Below are 23,082 nucleotides of genomic sequence, written 5' to 3'. Positions count from 1 at the left end.
CTGAATATAAAGAAAAAGATAGATTAAAAATAAAACAGTAGAAAGAGATATATCATAAAAACAGTAGGTATAAAAAAACTGGTGAGGCTATATTAATATTAGATAAAATAGTCTTCAAATCAAGAAACACTTGAGAGATAAAAAGGGACATTTCATTGTGGGAAGAGGCTCTATTAGCCAGGAAAACATAGTAGTCATAAATATATGCACCTTTATAACAGAGATTCAACATATACCATGGATCAGGGGTCCTCAGACTACGGCCCGCGGGCCACATGCGGCCCGCCGAAAACATTTGTTTTTTTACTTCAAAATGAGATATGTGAAGTATGCATAGGAATTTGTTCATAGTTGTTTTTTTTAAAGCTATAGTCTGGCCCTCCAATGGTCTGAGGGACAGTGAACTGGCCCCTGGTTTAAAAAGTTTGAGGACCCCTGCTCTGGACACTCAAAGCTTGGAACACAACACTCACACAGTAATGCTTTAACTTAGGCTAAAAGAAGGTCTTCTAGAAGACTTCCTTCTCAATAGATTTGACCTTTGCATCAGGGAATTGCATATATTATTCTACAAACTGATGAATGTAACCAATGTATTAGGGAAACTTAATTATTTGTATATAATAAAACCTGTTTTTCCTTCAAAATTAGGTTCAATATCCTAACTTAGATAGTGACTATGCTCCAGAAGTATAGACTTTAGCCTGTGCTAATATAGTAATGACTAGCCATATGTGGCTGTTTAACATTATTATTATATTTAGAGAGAAAGGAAGGAAGAGAGAGAGAGAGGATGAGAGAGGAATATCGATGTGAGAGTGAAACATCCATCAGTTGCCTTCCACACTTGCCCCACCAGGGGTTGAATCCTAAACCTGGGTTTGTGCTTTGACCAGGAATCGAACCCCAAGACCTTTCAGTGTATGGCATGACACTCCAACCAAACTGAGCCACACTGGCCAGGGCCACATGTGGCTATTTAAGTTTAAGGCTAAATAAATGAAAATGAAATAAAATTGAAATTATCATTGCACTAGTCACACTTCAATAGCTCAGTACCCACATGTGCTAGGTGGCTGCTCTTTAGAACAACACAGATATAGCAGCACATTTCCATCATCACAAAAATTACATTAGTTAGCGTTATGAAGTTTCATTTGTGTAATAAAAATATTCAGAATTTTTTCTGTTCAGTCTTTTCCATATTGTATTTTTATATATCACATTCAACTTTCAAAAAATGTGTAGTAAAATCTGGAATCACACTTTTAATGTGCTTCCTGCAGATTATTGAAGAAAAAGGAGAATACAGTGTTCCAAGTTGCTATGGAAATATTAAAAATGATAATGGTGGTTCTAGCCTTACTTTTGAGCATCCTTTGGATAATGTAAATATGGTTGATTTGAAATGGATCCATGATTTTATATTAAAATCTCTGGAACTTTTGTATCAAGTAGAAAAATGGGAAACACTAGTAGCACTTGCCATTCAATTCAATATAATTTCACAGTAAGTACTGGTGTAAGGGCAATTAAAAGTGATAGACTTCACTGAAAAAAATGTTTTAACTAATGTTTGCTTTTTAATGTATTTTTACCCTGTATAGTGAGAGATACACAGAGCAAGTGACACCACTCCTGGTGTATGCACAGCGCCAGCTCCTTCTGAGAATATCCAAGTTCGAGGGCCCAGATATTACTCAACAACCTTGTGTAAGATATGAGGCTGAATATAATGAGAAGGTGAGTTGACTCTCTTATTTATGCAGTTGTGATTTCTTATTAGTACACGTGTAACAAAGATTTAGGAATTAGATAAATGTTATTAGTTTCATGTAGGCATTTATCATTCAAATCAACAAACATTATTGAAAGCCAACTGTGTGCCAGTATTTTCTATAACAGGGTAAACTAAAATAAGTTCTTGCCCTGACCGGTTTGGCTCAGTGGATAGAGGTCAGCCTGCGGGCTGAAGGGTCCCAGGTTCGATTCCAGTCAAGGGCATGTACCTTGGTTGCGGGCACATCCCCAGTAGGAGGTGTGCAGGAGGCAGCTGAATCGATGCTTCTCTCTCATCGATGTTTCTAACTCTCTATCCCTCTCCCTTCCTCTCTGTAAAAAATCAATAAAATATATATTTTTTAAAAAAGTTCTTATCAGGGCTCATTTATCCATTAGCAACAGTGAGGACAGTGTTTGAGCCAGTATCAGAGCCATTACATTCATATAGTCCTGCCCATGGGCCTCTGGCATCCGTGGGTGCTGACATCCAGTGCCTGCCCCTATACCTGTCTGTATGCCTATGTGTTGCAGCTGCTGTGCAAGGACTCCATTTCTTCTTTTCACAAAGCTTCCCCATGGCCTTTGCATATCCTTTCCTCCTGTATATTCTATGTAGAGAGAATACAGTCTGAGTTCTTGCTTCATGGGGCTTAATTTTGGAGGGGTGGCAGGAGGATCAGATAATAAACATGTAAACTGATGTATTAAAAGATTTATAATCAGTGGAAGTTCTCTGAAGAAACAAACTAGGTCAATAGAATAGAGATAGCCTGTGGTTGGAGGTGGAGACTTTAGCAAGCATGATCAGCAAGGCCTCTTGGAGCTGGTAACTTTTGATGGGAAGGCACTAGCCATTCATTGAAAAAGAGCATTCCAGTCCAAAGGAAGAAGGGCAGAGGTCCTGAGATGGGACAGAAAGAAGGCTCCAGGCTGCAGTGTTGCAGACAAGAGAAACAGGGGTTCCTCTTCTGTCTTCTTTGTTGCTTACTCCCCTTCCCCCCAATATCTTGGCGTTAAGTGTGTCCCAAGTCTCTATTCTTGGTCCTCTGTCTTCTCTGTGCACATTCTTTGACACGGTGAGTTAATTCAGTCTTGGGTCTGAGTATCATCTTTATGATAATGACTATCAAAATTACATCTCCATTCTAGACCTTTCTCCTGAATTCTGTATTGACATATCTAATTGCCTATACCAGTCAGGGTTCAATAAGAGAGGCATAAGTAGTAAGACCGACCTATCTATCTATCTATCTATCTATCTATCTATCTATCTATCTATCCATCCATCCATCCATCTATCTATCATCTACCTACCTACCTATCATCTATCTCTCTAGATTTATTACAAGGATTTGGCTTATATGATCATGGGGGCTGACTAAGCAAGTCCAAAATCTGTAGGGTGGGAAGTTAGGATCAAGAGCAGGAAGGGACCCTACAGGTGTGGCCAGAAGTTGTTATCCATAAGAAGTCACTCAGGGAGAATCCACTGGGGCCAGAACAGTTTTAGATCAGGAGGTTGGTTGGAATTTGGAGTCTGGAGACCACCTGCACTGTCAAGGACTTACCTGATTGGGTTAGGCCCACCTAGGATAATCTCCCTAATTAAAGTCAATTTATTAGGAACTTTAATTAGTATCTGCCAAATTCTTTCATAATAGCACCTAGATTACAGTTTGATTGAATAACTGGATTGAGGTTTATGTATGTTAAAAAATAGATTCTTCCCTTCAATAGCCTTCATGGTTTAGCCTAACCAAATTGACTCATCAAAATACCAGACTGCCCAATCAACATTGTCTCTTAGATATTTAATACACTTCTCACATTTAGCTCATCTCAAACAAACCTGTTCTGCCAAGTCCTCCACATTGTTGTTGTTTTTTAATTTTCAAAATCTATTTTTATTGATTTCAGAGAGGAAGGGAGAAGGAGAGTGAGAGATAGAAACATCAATGATGAGAGAGAATTATTGATTGGCTGCCTCCTGCATGCCCCCAACTGGAGATAGAGCCCACAACCTGGTCATGTGCCCCGACCAGGAATCGTACTGTGACCTCCTGGTTCATAGGTTGACGCTCAACCACTGAACACCACCACTCTCCTAGCTGCTCAGGCCAGACACCTAGGGGACACCCCTGATTCTTCTCTTGCTTTCACACTGCACTTCAAATTGGTTGCCAAATCCCCTTCCTTCAAAATTTATTCAGAACCTTACCACATCTTGCTACCTCCACAACCCCTGCTCTGATCCAAGCTACAGTTATATTTTCTTTGATCAATGCAATGACTTCCTAACTAGTGGTCTTGCTTCCAACCTCCTTGAAACTCTGCCTCCAGCCCACAGTCTAGTCTCAATGCAGTAGATAGAACAACTTTTAAAAACCTAAGTCAACCATGTCATTACCCCATTTTAAACCCAAAAGCAGCTTCCCATCTGCTTCAGAGTTAAAGTGAACATCCTATCATGGCCTTAATGCCCTACAGAACTTATCCCCGTGTATTCCCCAGTAACTCCTCTCCTGTGACTCCTCCTCAGGTTGCCATGTTCTTTAAGACAGTTCTGCCTCAGGGTCTTTGCCTTTGCTGTTCCCCTGCTTGGAATCCTCCTCTCCCCAATATCCATATTGACTTTTCCCTTGCCTTTTCTCTTGCATTTTTGTTAAATGCCATATTCTCTGTGAGTACTTTCTTCATTACTCTATTAAAAATATTGTGCTTGTTTGCTTTATTTCTCTGTATAGTATTTATAACTCTTGAATATTCTCTATAATGTACTTCTCTGTTTTATTTATTATCTCTCTGCTTCCACTAGAATAAGTTTCATAAGAACAGGAATTTTTGTTTTCTTTGTTCTCTGCTATATAGTCCTTGAGCTTGGCACGTGATAAGTGTTCAATAAAGTTTTGTTTAATGAAGCTGGAGCAGTAGGAAGACTAGGTCAAATAGGACCATATAAGGCTGTGGGAAGGAATTTGCATTTCATTAGGCTGTATTTACATCTCATAGTAGAAGTACCTACAGGGGACAATCAAGCAGCAGCATCGAATCAGACTAGGGTGCAAGGGGGGCTGTATTTGGAGCAATAGGTTAGCTCAAGGAGTGGGAAGGGAGCAACAGGGAGAAGAGGATCTTGGACCTTTTAAAATAATTCCCTTCTGTTTAAAAATGTTTCACTTTCGCCCTAGCCGGTTTGGCTCAGTGGATAGAGCGTCTGCCTGCGGACTGAAAGGTCCCGGGTTCGGTTCTGGTCAAGGGCATGTACTTTGGTTGCGGGCACATCCCCAGTGGGGAGTGTGCAGGAGGCAGCTGATCGATGTTTCTCTCTCATCGATGTTTCTAACTCTCTATCCCTCTCCCTTCCGCTCTGTAAAAAAAAAATCAATAAAAATGTTTCACTTTCAGATATTTTATAATTTTAGCACTCAAGTATCTGTTAGAAAAATAAATTTTTAAAATGCTATAGGGGAAGTTAGTTCTGAAAAACTTCACCAGGGAAGTTTAAATTGTGTTAATTATGAGTAAGGTGGAAAAATCTGCCATTGGAAAAGCAGCCTATATTTTGACTATGTCTCAACTTACATAATGGGAGATATATTCAGGCTTGTAAATTTATAGAATATCTGAAAATTATATTCTAATTGTTCTACATAATTTGCCTAATGCTCTTCCAGCTGTGTTGTACTAAAGAAATACGAAAAATTATGTGGCTGCTTTTTCCCTCAAAAGTCTCTGCGAGTTTTTATTTGTAGCATCCTTTTGTCTCTCTTTTTTAGTTTTGACAAATGAAAAATAAGATAAACATTTTAAGCAAGCCAAATTTTGGGCTATACATACCTAAGTTATATTTTTTCATCTTTCCTTTTTAAGATAACCTGCCGAAATTTTATTGGGAAGCAACTCAAGATTAATTCTCCCCCCAGTCAACTGATAGACACAGAAAACGACTCAGATTTCCTCCAAAAGCTCATCCTTTCAGGTGAGTACCAGTTTACCTTGAAACTCTTTTAGGCTGACGCGCTATCCACTGAGCAAACTGGTCGGGGCTTGAAACTCTTTTAAAGCAAGGTTTGCTGTTGCATTCTGCTTGACAGATCTTCCATAATTAAAATGTTTGCAGGGGAACTGGCCTTGGACAGGAGGGTAGAACACCCGGGCAGAAGGGGAGAAGAGAAGAGGTCCACATGTGCGAATGTTGGTAGGTGGGAAGAGCAGCAGTTGAAGGCATTCTCACTGGGTATTGAAGATTTTCTTCATGAAGCAGGGGTTTGAAAGCATAGCCACGGCTGATAGGGTAGGAGATTTCAGAATGTGAAAGAGTGGACTGGCCCTTGAGGTAAATAGGAGAAGGGAAGGTGGAAGGGCTGCAGAGTAGTGTAGAGGGTCCAGTAGAAGGAGGTTGGTGACCACGAAGTTTAGGTTTTACTGTCCAGGATAAATCCAAGTATCCCCTCATAGTCAATAAACAGTTGAAGGATTCATGTGGTCATGATATGTGACTAGTTCCAGTCAAAGGGTATGATTCTTCCCGGGTGTGTTCTCCTTTTCTTGATCTTGTCTGTTAAAACTCTGGAGATCCCAAAATTTGGAATCCATAACTCAGAATGTGACTTATATTATCCCCTACATCCTAAAAAGGGACTGGCAGATGTGAGAAAATGTGTCAAAAATGCTGGTTATCAAAATAATGACTGCCATAGAAGGGATAGAGAAGACATACCTCGTAAAATTCTAGACCCGTGTGACAGTAGGTGCTTATTGGTTATGGAAGCATTACGTCAGAAAAGCACTGTGCCTATCTGTTGTTAAAGCTCATTTGGAAAGTCAAGGTGGTGGACAGGCAGGAAGGCAGGTGGAATCTGGCCACAGGGATTTTTGGGTTGAATCTCAATGGTGGTGGAGGTATAAGCCAGTTTGAGTAATGGTTAGAGCAGGAATATTTGAATGGATAAAAACTTAAAGAATATTATAGTGGCAGGCACTATATTTATCACTTGGCAACCACTAGGTGCTTTAATTTTTGCAATCTTAGTAATAGGTATTTTTATGCTTACATTACAGATGAGAGAATGAAATGTTACTAGTAAGTACTGGAATTGTGATTCAAACCCTGGTCTGATTATTTAGCCCATAAATGCTCCACTGAGCACTGATCCTCATTTGTGCCCTTTCAAGTTAGACTCTACTCTAACCTTCTATCACTCAAGAAAATAAATGATAGATATCAGTGGTCATGGGAAGACAGATACTTTCTTCTGACTAATTATGATAGTATGGTAATTTTTAGATGATCCTGCATATGAAATATAGGTTTCACATTGAGTTATTATCATGAAAATCTTGGCATTCAGATTATCCTATCTAATAAAAGAGAAACATGGTAATTAGCATACGACCGCTACCCTTCCCATTGGCTAATCAGGGCAATATGCAAATTAACTGCCAGCCAAGATGGCGGCCGGCAGCCAGGCAGCTTGAAACTAACATGAGGCTTGCTTGCTTCAGTGACGGAGGACTCCAACGTTCCCCGCCTGCCGCTGCAGGCCTCTGAGCTGAAACTCTAAGCAACTATGTAACAAATATAGAAGCTAAACAAAACCCCAGAAACCTGCTTTAGTCCACCGGGCTTCAGCCAGCAGGATCGCAACATTGTAAGCAAAGGCCAGAAACCTGCTTTCAGCAGCGGAGGCCTAAGAGCTGGAGCCAAGCCTCAAAGCTAAAGCTGGCCCAGAATACAAAAAAGAAAAAAGAAAAAAAGGAGCGGTTGGGAGCTTCAGTCACCCCCAGCCTGAAAACAGCCCTCAGCCCCTCACCCAGACTGGCCAGGCACCCCAGTGGGGACCCCCACCCTGAAGGGGGTGTGACCAGCTGCAAACAGCCATCATCCCCTCACCCAGGCTGGCCAGGCACCCCAGTGGGGATGCCCACACTGATCCAGGACACCCTTCAGGGCAAACCAGCCGGCACCCACCCGTGCACCAGGCCTCTACCCTATATAATAAAAGGGTAATATGCCTCCCAGCACTGGGATCAGCGGAGCCGCAAGGCCTCCCCGCACCGGGATCAACGTGACAGGGGGCAGCGCCCAAACCCCCTGATCTCCCTGTGGCTCTGTGTGACAGGGGGCAGGGCCACAACCTCCCTATCCACCCTGCTCTGTTCGTGACAGGGGAAGGCGCCCCAACCCCCTGATCAGCCCTGCTCTGTGCCTGATGGGGGGAGCTCCCCAACCCCCTGATCGCCCTGCGGCTCTGTGTGTGACAGGGTGCGGCGCCCCAACCCCCTGATCAGCCCTGCTCTGTTTGTGACGGGGTAGAGCCATAACCTCCCCATCAGCCCTGCCCTGAGTGTGAGAGTGGCGGCACCCCAACCCCCTGATCGGCCCTGCTGCTCTGTGGGTGATAGAGTGTGGCGCCCCAACCCCCTGATGGGCCCTGCTCAGTTCATGACAGGGGGAAGCACCCCAACCCCCTGGTTGGCCCTGCTCTGTGTGTGACAGGGTACAGAGCCCCAACCCCCCTGATGGGCGCTGCTCTGTGAGTGACAGGGGGAAGTGCCCCAGCCCCCTGATTGGCCCTGCTCTGTGCGTGACAGGGGTTGGTGCCGCAACCTCCCCATTGGCCCTGCCTTGAGTATGACAGGGGGCGGTGTCCCAACCCCCCAATTGGCCCTACCTTAAGCGTGACTGAGGGTGGCATCACAACCTCCCGATCGCCCTGCTCTGTGCATGACAGGGGGCGGCGCCCCAACTCCCCAATCAGCCCTGCTCTGAGCCCGACCAAGGGCTGCACCTAGGGATTGGGCCTGCCCTCTGCCACCCGGGAGCATGCCTAAGCCAGCAGGTCGTTATCTCTCGAGGGGTCCCAGACTGCGAGAGGGCACAGGCTGGGCTGAGGGGCCCCCCTTTCCCCCCCCGAGTGCACAAATTTTTGTGCACCGGGCCTCTAGTAGCTTTATAAGACTCTCAGATCTCTTGGAGCAGTATTTTGGCCCACACTTTTGGGCTTATTTGGCAAATATTTAGGATGCTGAATTTTTTTCAGTGTAATCAACTCAGATCATTAACATATTTATAATCATGGTTGGTCTTATATATGTCACCACAACTTGTTTGCAAGTCTTTTAAAAGACCAAGCATATTCTTGATGTTTTCCACACCAAATTGCTTCTTTCGAACATCATATATTTCCTTTTGGCATGATAGCATTTGTTACTAATGTTTGATACATTTCATTCTCCGGAACAGATGTTGTAATGCTCCGGTGCCTAGAAACATTTGGTGTTCTCATTATTTAAAAGCATTCCATTCTCCCTCTAACTGTTTAATAATGCATATGTAATTTGGGAAGGTCTCTGTAGGATTTGGAGAAGTGAGAATACCCTGCTTTATTGATTATTATTTGTATGGATGAGTAACTTGCCTGCTTGTTAAGCTTCATAGGGGAGAGAACTCTGTGGCTATGTATCTTATTGGAGCTGTGTTTGCATTCTGTCTGGAGCCTCATTCTTGAGTCTTGACCTTATTGGTAGTTAAGTTTCCTGATAGGGTTGTTCAGTATTCAGGTATGTTGGAATTTTCAGCCCTTAGGCAGGTGTGTTTTATTACGGCCTCTGGGCATTTGGACTGATGTGACCAAATGTGTAGAAAGCAGCACAAATTTCGTGTACTCCCTGGGAGTTTTCCTTTGTGGACCTGTATTCCAGGAGCGATTGGCATTTCAGTTTTAATGTCGACACTGGTACACTGAGAGACATAATGATTCTCTTCATTTTTCTTCCCTTCTTCCTCCTCCCACTTCTCCTTATCTTCTTCTTCTCGCCTATTTCAAACTGCTGTGGCTTTGAAATAGCTTCTTGAATTATCCATGGGAATTTTCATACAGGAACCTCCCTGAGACAGATGTCAGGATAAGGCCTCTGAAGCTGATATTTCCTTATTGCTTTTTTTCTTTTAAATCTCATGTAGGCAGCCACAAAACACCAGACAGAACCCTAATTAGACCATAAGGAAAAGGTACAGTAGGGCTTGAAAAAAGGAAAATCAAATAGCACTATAGAGTTTAGAAAAGAAAAGAATGATTTATGAGTATATATTTGATAAAAGTAGCAGGAGGATAATTTTATTCTGACCCCTATTCTAGTGATGGCAGTCACTTCCCCTTCTTCCTGTGTTCTTGGCACCGCATGCCTTTATGATTTCTGTTGTGGAATGTAAGCTCTGTAAGAGCAGGGAGCGGGTCTGCTTTGTTCACCTCCTCAGTGCCTAGCCTGGTACTGGTAAGTGTTAATATATATTTTAAAAACACCTGACTCACAGTCATAATGTGAGCCTCCATCTATTGAATGCTTACTCTATGGCAGGCACTATGCTGACACTTCACACACAGGTAAAAAAAGTAACCTTCAGAGGTAAATAATATTCACCCCACTCTTTTTCATCCCACTTTTGACAGATGTTTGAAACAAAGGCCTAGAGAAAGTAACTGACTGTCTCAAAATATTAATATGTGAGGGCTCCCAGCTTCCTCCTGTTCCTCTGCTGGCTTCTTTCCCTGATCTCTCTCTCTAAAGAGAAACAGATAAAATCCAGGTGCATGAATTCTTGCAAGAAAAACAGAGCAGAAATTTATAATCTTCAGGGTGGTGTGCATAAGGGTGGCGGTGGGAGGAGTGGGAGTATACCTTGTTCAGGATCATGCAGGGCCGTGCATGCTTAGGCGAGAGGGGACTTGAGGGAGCATGATGGGGACAGGATGGAGTACCAGCTTGCAAACATGTCATGGTGACACGCATAAGGCCCACCATGCTTAGAAACATGCTAATGATCTGAGTTTCACTGAAAAAAAAAAATCACCATTCTAAAACTTTCTAAATAAGCCTAAAAGTGTGGGCCAAGATACTGCTCCAAGAGGTCTAAGAGTCTTATAAAGAGCTCTAAGCTGGATGCCAAGATTTTCATGATCACAACTCAGTGTGAAACCTATAATATGCAGGATCATCTAAAAATTACCATATTATCACAATTAGTCAGGAGAAAGTATCTTCTCATGACCACTGATATCTAGCATATTTTTTTCTTGGGTGCTATAAGGTTAGAGGAGAGTCTAAACCAGCCGTGGGCAAGCGACGGCCCGCGGGCCGGATCCGGCCCGTTTGAAATGAATAAAACTAAAAAGAAAAAAGACCGTACCCTTTTATGTAATGATGTTTACTTTGAATTTATATTAGTTCACACAAACACTCCATCCATGCTTTTGTTCTGGCCCTCCGGTCCAGTTTAAGAACCCATTGTGGCCCTCGAGTCAAAAAGTTTGCCCACCCCTGGTAAACTGAAAGGGCCAAATGAAGATCAGGCCTGGTAGCTCAGTGGAGCACTTATCAGCATGCCTGGTGTGAGAGGGATGGTGGAGAGTAGTAAGGTAAAGGGTCAGAGGTGAGGTAAAGTCTAAAAATTGAACATTACATTTAGCCACATTGAAGAGCTTTGGGATGGAGTGATGGGGAGGGGGAGGCCTGATTTAAGTGGGTTCAAGAGTGTATGGGAAACAATGAATACAGAACTTTTTAACGCGTTTTGTTGTAAACATGGTGCAGAGAAATAGAATGGTACCTTGAGGGGAAAGTAGAGTCAAGAGAAAGGTTTTTTACTTTTTTAAATTAAAGTATTCACTTTTTATAAGTTCAAATATAGTCACCATGCCCCAGAACTTATAACTGGAAATCTTACCTTTTGACCATCTTCACCTATTTTGCCCATCCCCACCCCAACCCTGGCAATCACCAGTCTATTCTATCTATCTATGTGTTTGGTTTATATAGATTCCACATGTGAGGTCATACAGCATATGCCTTTCTTTGACTTATTTCACTTACCATAAAACCCTCAAGGTCCATCCATGTGGTCACAAATGGCAGGATTTCCTTCTTTCTTATTTCATTGTATATATATATACACCGCATTCCCTGTCTCCATTTGGCGATGGACATTTGAGTTGTTTCCCTGTCTTGTCTATTGTAAATAATGCTGCAGTGAACATAACATTTTCAATATTTTTTAAATCAGGGAAAAAACAGCAAAATGTGTTGCTGGGAAATATTCAGCACAGAGAAAATTAATGATTTGGGGGAAGGAGAACTGCTGGGGGGATGATGTTGAGATGTAGATAGGCATGGGTGGATATACTGGTGGGGGCTTGTGGGAAATCCCTTTAGATTGCTTCAGGTTTTTTCAAGTGAGGTAAGAAGCAAGATCATTGGCCCTGACAGGAGAGGGAATAGGTAATTCCCACCTCTTTTTCGTTTTCCCCCACATAGCCAATTTAACCACTTTTCCTGTTGCTTCAACAATGGAAAGTTCCCTGTGTCCCTCCTTTGTTTACATTGCTACTGCCTTTGTCAAGTTCAAATCACACGATGCTGTCAGTCTCTCAGCCACCAACCTTCTTCTATTAAAGTCTGCTGTCAGCTGATGTACAATTGTCAGCTGACTCTTCCTAAAACATCACTTTCTTCCTGTCAGGGTCCTTCTCAAAACCCTGGCTCAGCTCCCCAGTAAAGAGGATGAAGGGCATTCACTCAGTGGGGGCTTCAGGCCCCTGGCAAACCCTTTTTTGTTCAAGAGGACTGGCCATGGCATCTCACTGTGACCGAATCACCACCCTTACTGCTGCTGCCATTCCTCTCCTTGCACAGCTAGCTCTGTGACTAGAGGGAAGCTACCAGACTTTTCTATGCCTTCTTTCCTCATCCTACCTCTTACAGTTGTGTTTAGGGTTTGATGAGACTATCGAGGTAAATTATTTAGAACTAGAGGCCCAGTGCATGGTGGGGTCCGTTGGCCTGGCCTCCAGGGATCAGGCTGAAACCAGCTCTCTGACATCCCCCAAGGGGTTCCAGATTGTGAGAGGGCGGTTTTCGGGTGACACACCCCGCAACTGGGCTCCCTCCTCTCTGGTTCTGGGTGTGTCACCCGAGAACCGCAGCTGCCAACTCACCGCAGCTCAGCAGTTCCTGTGTTGAGTATCTGCCCCCTGGTGGTCAGTGTGCATCATAGCTACTGGTCAGCCGGTCTGCTGGTCACTTAGGCTTTTATATATATAGATAGTATCTGATATAGTGTAAGTGCTCAATCAATTTCAGCTATTTTTATTCTAAGGATCTAAACCCCCTTGCCTCTTTCTTCCTAACCAATTCCTCCCCATCTTCTAAGACAGAGTTGGTATACCTTCTCTCTCATGAAGTCTTCCTAGCTCACCTTTTCCTCTCTATGCTGATCTCTCACCTCAATGTTTCCCTTGTTTTAGCATGTAAGAAGACACTCTGCCAGTGTGATTTTAATATGCCTATGTCAGATGTTTCATCTCTTCAGCTATCCTGTAAACTCTTGAGGGCAAGGGTATTGCCTCTTAACCTCTTATAGCTGCATTCCCTAAAAGTTGCAGTACTCTCAGGACTTCAGATTTTGCAGGGAGTATTCAGACTATTCAAATTGTTAAAGAAGCAAATTCCTTTGCTACTCTGTTCGAAGTCTTTATTTCTTGTTTTTTTTTTTGTTTTTTTTTGTTTTTTTTTGTGTGTGTGTGTGTCTGCTTCATGATCATCTTTTTTGCAGCTTAATTCTTGGATGGTCATTTCCTCTCCAGAGACCTTATAGCAACTCTTTTTTATCAGGACTGTTTATTGGTTTCATATTCTATTATGACCCCATCTTCCTTGCCTCTGTTCCTATATTAGAAAGTGTCCTTTTCTTTTCTTAAGAGAGCAGTTGCCCATCTCTAAACTTTTTTATTTTCTCTCTTTTCTGTAGGCTTCATAAGGAAAATTTACAAGATCTAAAATTTTTGTGTTTTCTTTTTTTTTTTTTTTGCATTTTATAAGAATCAAAAGTTTTCTAAGGTGTTTTTTTTTTAAACAAACTTTCGAACATACAGAAAAAATTACCTGAATGTTGAAATACCTGCTACATACCTGGAGGCTTTGAATTTAGCAGCTTTAATTTGGGACCAAGAAATTCTCTGAATTAGTCTTTTGCTACTAGTTTGCTTGCTGATGCATTTAATCCTGAGTGTTACTCTTCCTTTTCCTTTCAGAATACAGCCATGCCAAAGGGCTCCTCTCTGTGCCCGTGGATGTGACAGATACGTTGAGATGTTTTAGAGAGACTTTGGAAAAGTCCAGATATCATAACAGATCAATCCGACACAGCAGAAAGTTGCTTTCATTATTTCTTGCACAGACACAAGGTAAAAATACTTGCTCTGTATCCCCTAGTCATTACTTAGATGGGGATGCCACCTGCAGATCTACCTGCCACAGGTGCCTCCTCCCCCCACTTCCATGCCCACTCACTGCTGCCTTGCACTTTCTTCCTGCCTAGTGGATCGCATCATCTCTCACTTTATTCCAACCAAGGCACTGTCTCATCTGCTTTTATGCTTCCTGTGAAACTACCATACTCCCTGTGTAAAGGGGATACAAAAACAATATTTGTTAATGTTTTGACTCTGTACATCTATGGTCTTACCATTTTCTATGCAAGTATTGTGCTACAGTCTTGTTTAGTTTTCATGAGTAGGTGAATTGATTCATACTGAGTTAACTAGAATTTTTTTTATCAAAACATTACTTTATCAGTATCAAAGAAATTAACATGTTTTAATATAAGCATCATTAAGATTTCTCATTGATGGATCCAAGATGGCATCTGATAGGATGGCAGGCTGCAAGGTAGTGTGTGATTGAGAGAGCTAAAAGAGAGTGCATGGACATCCATGAAGTGAATGTATTTGTGAGTGAGGGACAGTTATATTCCACAGGCCTATTGTGGACTGGCGGATGGGCTCCCCTGGCCAGGTAGCCTCTACTACTGCTGACATCTCTCCCTGAGTGGCCAGCTCTGCTTCAGAGACTGCACCATTTTAAAGGGGAGAGTGGCTGGGATCAAAAGCCCAGCCTTACTTTCAACCAGGAAGACCTTGGACATCTCCTGGGACCCTACAACCACAACACCCAGGGACCTCTGTAAACCCACAAACACCAAGACTCCAGCCTCCCTGACTGTGGGTGCCTAAAAAGTTTGTCCAGGGGGAGACAAGGTGGCGACCAAATACATGGATGGGTTCTGTGCCTTCTCACGGAGCAGATAAAAGGAACAGCTGAATCAAATAACATCTACCCAGAATTGGTGAATTAAACACAGCTGGTGAGGCAATCTGTGGATGGAAAGGTCAGAGATCGCCTAGAGCAGTGTTTCTCAACGTTGGCTGACCATTAGAATCACCTGGGAATATTTTTAAAATCCTGATTTCTGGGCCTCATCCTTCAGAAATTCTGTTTCTTTGTTACTAATGTTGTGGCCCCACCCCATAACAAAGAAACAGAATTTCCAGAGGATGAGGCCCAGAAATCAGGATTTTAAAAAGATTCCCAGGTGATTCTAATGTGCAACCAAGGTTGAGAATTACTGGCCTAGAGAGAGTCAGTGCAGGAGAGAGAGGGAGCTACATAACCAGACACCCTGAGAGGAGTGAACATGGGGAGACAAAGAAACAGTCTTCATAGGAAAGAAAAGGAGGAATCACTGGAAAGGAAGTAAATGAAATAGAGGCAAGTAATATGTCAGGGAAAGAATTCAGAGCAATGATAAGGACACTGAAAAGGATGGAAGACAAATTCAACAATATGTGCAAGAACCAAGAGGAAATGAAGAAGAAATGAAGAATGACATCGCTGCAATAAAGAACACAATAGGAAGCATCAACAGTAGACTAGAATAAGTGGAGGACCACGTCAATGAGCTAGAAGAGAAGGTAGAAAAAAATACCTAAGCAGAGCAGCAACTGGAAAAATAAATTAAAAAACAGGAGGAGAGCCCAAGGGAACTTTGGATCACCATGAAATGAAACAACATCTGCATAATAGGGGTGCCAGAAGGAGAGGAAACTGAGCAAGGATTAGAAAACCTATTTGAAGAAATAATGACAGAAAACTTATCTGGTATTAGGAAGAAAAAACTCACACAAGTCCAAGAAGTTCACAGAGTCCCAAACAAGATGAACCCAAAAAAGCTGATACCAAGACACATTATAATTAAATTGGCAAACACCAATGACAAAGCAAGAATCTTAAAGGCTGTCAGAGAGAGACAGAAAGTTACCTACAAGGGATCTGCCATAAGACTATCAACTGATTTCTCAACAGAAACACATCAGGCCAGAAGGGAATGGAATGAAATACAAAGTCATACAAAGCAAGGGTCTGAATCCAAGAATACTGTGTCCAGAAAGGCTGTCAATCAAAGTTGAGGGTGAAATCAGGAGCTTCACAGGCAAAAAAGTACTAAGGGAGTTTATTACCACTAAACCAGCAATGCAAGAAATGCTAAAGGGTGTGCTATGAAAGAAGAAATAGGAAGGGAAGAAGGAATACAGGCATAAAGAATAAAAATGGTGACAAATACCTATCAATAATAACTTTAAATGTAAATGGATTAAATGCCCCAATCAAAAGACATAGGGTAGCTGAATGGATAAGAAAACATGACCCATATATCTGTATCTACAGGAGACCCACCTCAGAACAAAGGACTCACACAGACTGATGATGAAGGGATAGAAAAAAGGTGTTCAGGTCAATGGAAGTGAAAAAAGAAAAAGCTGGGGTAGCAATACTTATATCTGACAAATTAGGCCTCAAAGTGAAGGCCATAACTAGAGATAAGAAAGGCCACTTCATAATACTAAAGGGAGCAATTCAACAAGAATATATAACTCTGGTAAACATATATACACCCAATACAGGAGCACCCAAATACATAAAAAAACTTTAAGAAGATAGCAAGGAACAGATCAACAGCAATACAGTCATAGCAGGGGACTTTAATACCCCACTAACACCACTAGACAAATCCTCTAAACTAAAAATCAGCAAAGAAACATCAATCCTAAATGACTCACTAGATCAGATGGAATTGACATATTGAGAACATCCCACCCCAAAGCCACAGAATATGCATTCTTCTCAAGTGCAAGTGGGTAATTTTCAAAGATAGACCACATATTGGGACACAGGAAAAGTCTTTTCAAATTCAAGAAGATAGAAATCATTTCAAGCATCTTCTCAGATTATAATGGCATAAAATTAGAAATCAACTACAATAAAAACAATGGAAGAAAATCAAACACCTGGTGGCTAAATACCATGCTATTAAACAATGGTTGTGTTACCAAAGAGATAAAAGAAGAAATAAAAAACATAATGGCAACAAATGACAATGAAAGCACAACAATCCAAAATCTATGGAACACAGTGAAAGCAGTCTTGAGAGGGAAGTTCATAGCTCTACAGGCCTACCTCAAAAAACCAGAAAAGTTGTAATAAATTATCTAACCTTACAACTCAAAGAATTAGAAAGAGAGCAACAAGAAAAGCCCAGTGTAAGCAGACGGAAGGAAATAATAAAGATCAGATGTTCTCCAAGCCAGCTGCCCTCTGCAAAAACCTATGATACGTATCCATAGATTTTGGTTGTACTGTTAACAGACTCATATTACATTAAATTTAACTCTCTGTATTATTTTTAAAGTTCTTTCAATTATGGTATACATTGACAATGGTTAAGGTAATAAAAAAGGAAATAAAATTCCTAAGAATGGTTTATATCAACTCACTCTGAATCTTAACTGGTACCAAAATGTTCTTTTGAAATACTAAAATATGAATCGAATATTCATGTGAAATATGGTGTTGAAGGAGAGCTCTATAGATACCCTGGACTGCCTGAAAGATGAACCAGTGGGGCCTAAAGTAAATTAAGCCCGAAACATTGCTGGAGGCAAAAAATATATAAATAAATAAAATAAATAGTGTTCTACTTTGAGCACATCATGAGGAGATAGGCTTCTTTGGAAAAGACACTATGCTGGAAAAATAGAATACAGAAGGAAAAGAGGAGACCAAATATGAGATGGATTGACCCCATAAAAGAAGTCATAGGTATGAGTATACAGGAGCTAAGCGGAACTACCTAAGTGTTGCTTTTATCATAGAGGTCTCTGCCCAGAGGCAAATTCACATCTTACTCTTGGAAGCTCTTAAAAAAGGGGCAAACCCCAGTGGTTTTACTTCCACCAATCCCCAAGAGAAACAAAGCGTTATCTCAGCATTTACATTATGGCAAAACTGTGAAATAGCTTGAGCACAGAGCCAATCCACATACATGCGTGCTCTTAGAGATGATTCTAGATACTAAGTTTAAGGAAACTAAGTTCCCAAATTGCAAATAAGTCTCAGCTACATACAAAATCTCTCCTCCCTTTCCATTTCTATACCTTCTTCTTCACCATGAACTTCCCTTCTTTTTTCCATTTTAAATTTATTACTCATTTTCTTCATTAATAGGAGACAAAGGAATAAACACCAGATTTGCTGCTGGAAAGGTGGAATTTTGCCTGGGGACAGAAGAGATGCACATGCCCACACCCCCTGACCTTTCTCAGGAACACTTCAGAGTTTTCAGTTCAGTGGAGAAAAGCAAACTTCCCTATTCACAGCTCGGACTCGTAATTTCTTCATATTACGAAACTATTGGTAAGATTTACTCATAGTGTATTTATTTTCAATATGATTACCTGTATTACATTTGGTCCTGAAATTATATATTTTTATTGATTTCAGAGAGGAAGGGAGAGGGAGAGAGCAATAGAAATATCAACGATGAGAGAGAATCATTTAATTGCTGCCTCCTACACGCCCCTGACTGGGAATCCAGCCCACAACCCGGGCATGTGCCCTGACGGGGAATCGAACCATGATCTCCTGGTTCACAGGTTGATGCTCAACCACTGGGTCACACTGGCTAGGCTTAAATGTTATTTTAAAAAATAGAATTAAAGAAGGGGTGAAAGAGCCTAAAATAGAATCTATTTGTCATACCTTGCGGACCGTGCGTGACAGAAGAGAGTCTAAACAAGAAGCTTCCAGCTCCTCCCATTGCCCACTTCCCCCAGCCTGTCTGCCACATTACAAGATCTTAGGCTACCCTTCTGACCATCCCTCTTTAGTAACTTAATCTCTCATCCACTGGTCAGGATGTGGCCACTGTCAAGTTCTTGTGCTCTGCCCCAGCTGATTTTACTTTCTTTGTCTTTCATAAATTCAGCAGTAGATACTTAACCTGTGCTGTAGACCAACATCTCCTATTTTTTTTTTTTTTTGTAGCAGTCATTCTGCAATTCCCCCTCTACTCTCTGGAGTAAAATTTACATTAAATATATTCTTCCTACATGTATTATTTTCCCCCCAAATCAATGTGAAACTCAAGTCATTTTTCAATAAATGCTATTGTTGGTATGTAAGTACTCAAGCAGTGGAAGGCACAGTGAAACAATCAGATGCTCATACCCTGTGTGTAGGATCACCAGGATGTCACAGCTCTGAATGCTAAGTGGTTTGTTGTTGTACTGGTGACACGTGGCATCAGCAGTGTTTATCTGGGTGATACAGTTTTCTAAAATAGCAAGTAAATCTAGGTAAAATTCTAAACAAAACAGTACCACAGTGTGTGGTTGCATTTCTGGCAAATTCAGAGCATTTTGAAAACATGCACATATACCCTTTTTTTGCGTAGAATGAAGTTAGATGTTAGAATACTATTGCAAATGGGTTTCTCATCTTTTTCTTCACTGTGGGTGAAGGTTCTGTGCTTTGCAGGCCATCCAGTGTCTCTGGTCTTCACCTACAAAATACCAGGAGATGCCCCATAGTGATGACTAACAAAACCCTTCCTAAGACTTCCAAAATACCTTGGAGGAAGTACAGCCTCATTAGAAACCACTGTCATGTCGGTTGGGCATTTTAGCTACATATTCTTAAAAGCATGCATTCATCAGAACCCCCTCAACCCCTACACCTACCCCCCAAATTCAGGTGATATTAAAAAATTTGCTTTTGTGCATTTGGGTAAAAGGAAGAATCTGGTATGCTGTAATCTTGTCACATCCCTGCTCAAGGTTTCTCTTCTAATCCAATCTAATAAAAGAGAAACATGGTAATTACCATACGTCTGCTACCCTTCCCATTGGCTAATCAGGGTGATATGCAAATTAACTGCCAGCCAAGATGGCGCCCGAGAGCCAGGCAGCTTGAAGCTAACATGAGGCTTGCTTGCTTCAGTGACGGAGGAAACCAACGTTCCCCGCCTGCTTTGCCGGCCTCTGAGCTTGCAGTTTAAGAAACATTGTAAAGAATATAGAAGCTAAACAAAACCCCAGAAACCTGCTTTCAGCCAGCCGGGATCTCAGAGCTGGAGTTGATACAGAGTTTCGATTATAGAACCCAAACAAACCAGATACCTGCTTTCAGCAGCAGAGGCCTCAGAGCTGGAGCCAGAGCTAAAGCTGGCCCAGAATAAAAAAAAAAGAAAAAAAGGAGCAGTTGGGAGCTTCAGTCACCCGCCAGCCTGAAAACAGCCCTCAGCCCCTCACCCAGGCTGGCCAGGCACCCCAGTGGGGACCCCCACCCTGATCCAGGATACCCTTCAGGGGAAACCAGCCGGCCCCCACCATGCACCAGGCCTCTATCCTATATAGTAAAAGGGTAATATGCCTCCCAGCACCGGGATCAGCGGAGCCGCGAGGCCTCCCGGCACTGGGATCAGCGTGACAGGGGGCAGCACCCAAACCCCCTGATCGCCCTGTGGCTCTGTGTGTCACAGGGTGCAGCGCCCCAACCCCCTGATCGACCCTGCTCTGTGTGTGACAGGGTGCGGTGCTCCAACCCCCTCCTGCCCCCCACAGGCCCTGCTCTGTGTGTGATGGGGTAGAGCCATAACCTTCCCATCGGCCCTGCCCTGAGTGTGAGAGTGGCGGCGCCCCAACCCCCTGATCGACCCTGCTCTGTGGGTGATAGAGGGTGGCGCCCCAACCCTCCCCCCCCATGGGCCCTGCTCTGTGTGTGATGGGGTAGAGCCATAACCTCCCCATCGGCTCTGCTCTGAGTGTGACAGTGGCGGCGCCCCAACCCCCTGATCAGCCCTGCTCTGTGTGTGACAGGGGGGAGCTCCTCAACCCCTGATTGGCCCTGCTCTGTGCATGACAGGGGGGAGCTCCCCAACCCCCTGATGAGCCCTGCTCTGTGTGTGACAGGGGGGAGCTCCACAACCCCCTGACTGACCCTGCTCTGTGCGTGACAGGGTAGGGAGCCCCAACCCCCCTGATTGGCCCTGCTCTGTGCATGATGGGGTGGCACCGCAACCTCCCCATCGACCCTGCCTTGAGTGTGACAGGGGGCGGTACCCCAACTCCCCAATCGGCCCTACCCTGAGCGTGACTGAGGGTGGCATCGCAACCTCCCAATCTGCCCTGCTCTGTGCATGGCAGGGGGCGGCGCCCCAACTCTCCAGTCAGTCCTGCTCTGAGCCTGACCAGGGGCTGCACCTAGGGATTGGGCCTGCTCTCTGCCACCCGGGAACAGGCCTAAGCCAGCAGGTCGTTATCTCCCGAGGAGTCCCAGACTGCGAAAGGGCACAGGCCGGGCTGAGGGACCTCCCCTCCCCCCTGAGTGCACAAATTTTTGTGCACCGGGCCTCTAGTATAGAATAACATCCACATTTTTTTCCCCACAAGGCATTCAGAAGCCTCTGTAATGTTACCACGACTTCTTCTTCACCCTCCTTAGGAAAACCATGCTTCACCCTCCCAGGAAAACACATGTCATCTCATATATACCCAGCCCTTTCTCCTTTGCATGCCTTTTCTGCCTTTCTACCTGCGTGATTTTTCTTTCACTTTCTCCATGTTTCTTACCTGTTGTTACACCCAATCTCCCACTCCACAGTCTTTAAATAGAACATCGTCTACTCTCTTTCTGTATATATATTATGTGACATTTGAAGGCACTACTTGTGTGCAGTTTCCTACTATACTCAATTAAGGAATAATACAGTTTAAAGTGTTCTTGCAAATAAAAAGGAAATCTTTTTCAGGAACTGAATTTTGTTCTTTTACTTGATTAAAATACAGATGTTCTCCAAGCCAGCAATCAAAGAAGTCTTAAAGTTCAAGCATTGCATCAACTTGGAAGTCTTCTTGTCTTCGCAGGAAAGAAAAGGTAGACTTTTTTAGGAGTCTACAGAACGAGAGAAACCTTTGTTTGAAAAACACTTTTTTAATTGTGAAAAAATACTGTCTTTTGTAATTGCTAGTTCTTCAATAATATTACATTGCTACATTTATTCATCAAATGCTGCCTAAGAGAAATGGTTATGTATATATAATATACAAATGATATAGTATTTAAAAATATTTTTATTGATTTTAGAGAGGAAGAGAGAGGGAGAGAGAGATAGAAACATCAATGATGAGAGAGAATCATTGATTGGCTGCTTCCTGTATGCTCCCTACTGGGGATTGAGCCTGCAACCCAGGCATGTGCCTTTGACCAGAGTCGAACCTGGGATTCTTCAGTCCACATGCTGATGCTCTGTCCATGAGCCAAACAGCTAGGGCTGGTATAGGTTTAAATTAAAATGTTTCTTCAGTGTATTCACCTTCCCTTTTGGAAAGATTTAATGATACAGGTCTCGGAGAATGGAATGCTCGATGCTCTGTTTCTGTTCTAGGGCTGCTTTTAAATGCTGGTGTCAAGCTCTTGATGACATATTCAGAAAACAAGATGTGCTGCATACATGGAAGGAGTTGGGCACTGCGGTCACCAATGCCACCAACAGCTGTTCACCTCCACGTTCCAAAGACTACAGTGAGGAATTCCTGTCCAGAGTTGGCATTTGGGGATGTCTGCAAGGGGCGGAAATATCGGCAAAGATAGCTCAGTGAGTGTGACGATGGAATGATCTGCATGATAGCTAATAGCTTCCCTCTAAATAATCCAGGATAACCTCATCTTAATGTTCTTAATTTATTCACATCTACAAAGTCTTTTTTATTGTTTTTGTCATGCAGGGTAGTGTGTTGATAGGTTTTGGGAATTAGGACATTGATATCTTAGGACATGGGGACCATTAGTCAGCTTATCATCACATAACATGTGAAAGTCTGTTGCAATGCCTTATACCTAGGTATCATCACAAATTATCTTTTTTTTTTTTTAAATATCCTTACAGTACTTGGCAGTTTCTCTGGTTGGTAGTATATCAGTATATCCATGAAAAAGCAATATCCCAAGACTTTGTGAAGTACTTTTTCTTTTCTTTTAAAAAAATGTATTTACTGGTATATTGACTTCAGAGAGGAAGGGAGAAGGTAGAGAGATAGAAACATCAATGATGAGAGAGAATTCATCGAT

At 42.6% G+C, this 23,082-nt stretch overlaps 1 protein-coding gene across 1 annotated transcript in view; it reads left to right on the top strand.

Annotated features, from left to right (window-relative positions):
- The window catches only part of CFAP54 (cilia and flagella associated protein 54), a 252,763-nt gene that overhangs the window by 118,786 nt on the left and 110,895 nt on the right, over positions 1-23,082 (top strand). Inside the window, exons 37-43 of the mRNA XM_059681924.1 lie at positions 1,287-1,510; positions 1,608-1,743; positions 5,653-5,761; positions 13,872-14,024; positions 18,181-18,369; positions 21,801-21,888; positions 22,400-22,609. Of these exons, the coding sequence (XP_059537907.1) occupies positions 1,287-1,510; positions 1,608-1,743; positions 5,653-5,761; positions 13,872-14,024; positions 18,181-18,369; positions 21,801-21,888; positions 22,400-22,609 (1,109 nt within the window). The remainder of the gene's footprint in view (positions 1-1,286; positions 1,511-1,607; positions 1,744-5,652; positions 5,762-13,871; positions 14,025-18,180; positions 18,370-21,800; positions 21,889-22,399; positions 22,610-23,082) is intronic.

This window comes from Myotis daubentonii, chromosome 2, assembly GCF_963259705.1.
Source record: "Myotis daubentonii chromosome 2, mMyoDau2.1, whole genome shotgun sequence".
NCBI classification, from domain to species: domain Eukaryota; kingdom Metazoa; phylum Chordata; class Mammalia; order Chiroptera; family Vespertilionidae; genus Myotis; species Myotis daubentonii.
Note: the sequence above shows the minus strand (reverse complement) of the source record. Positions and strands in the feature narration are given on the sequence as shown.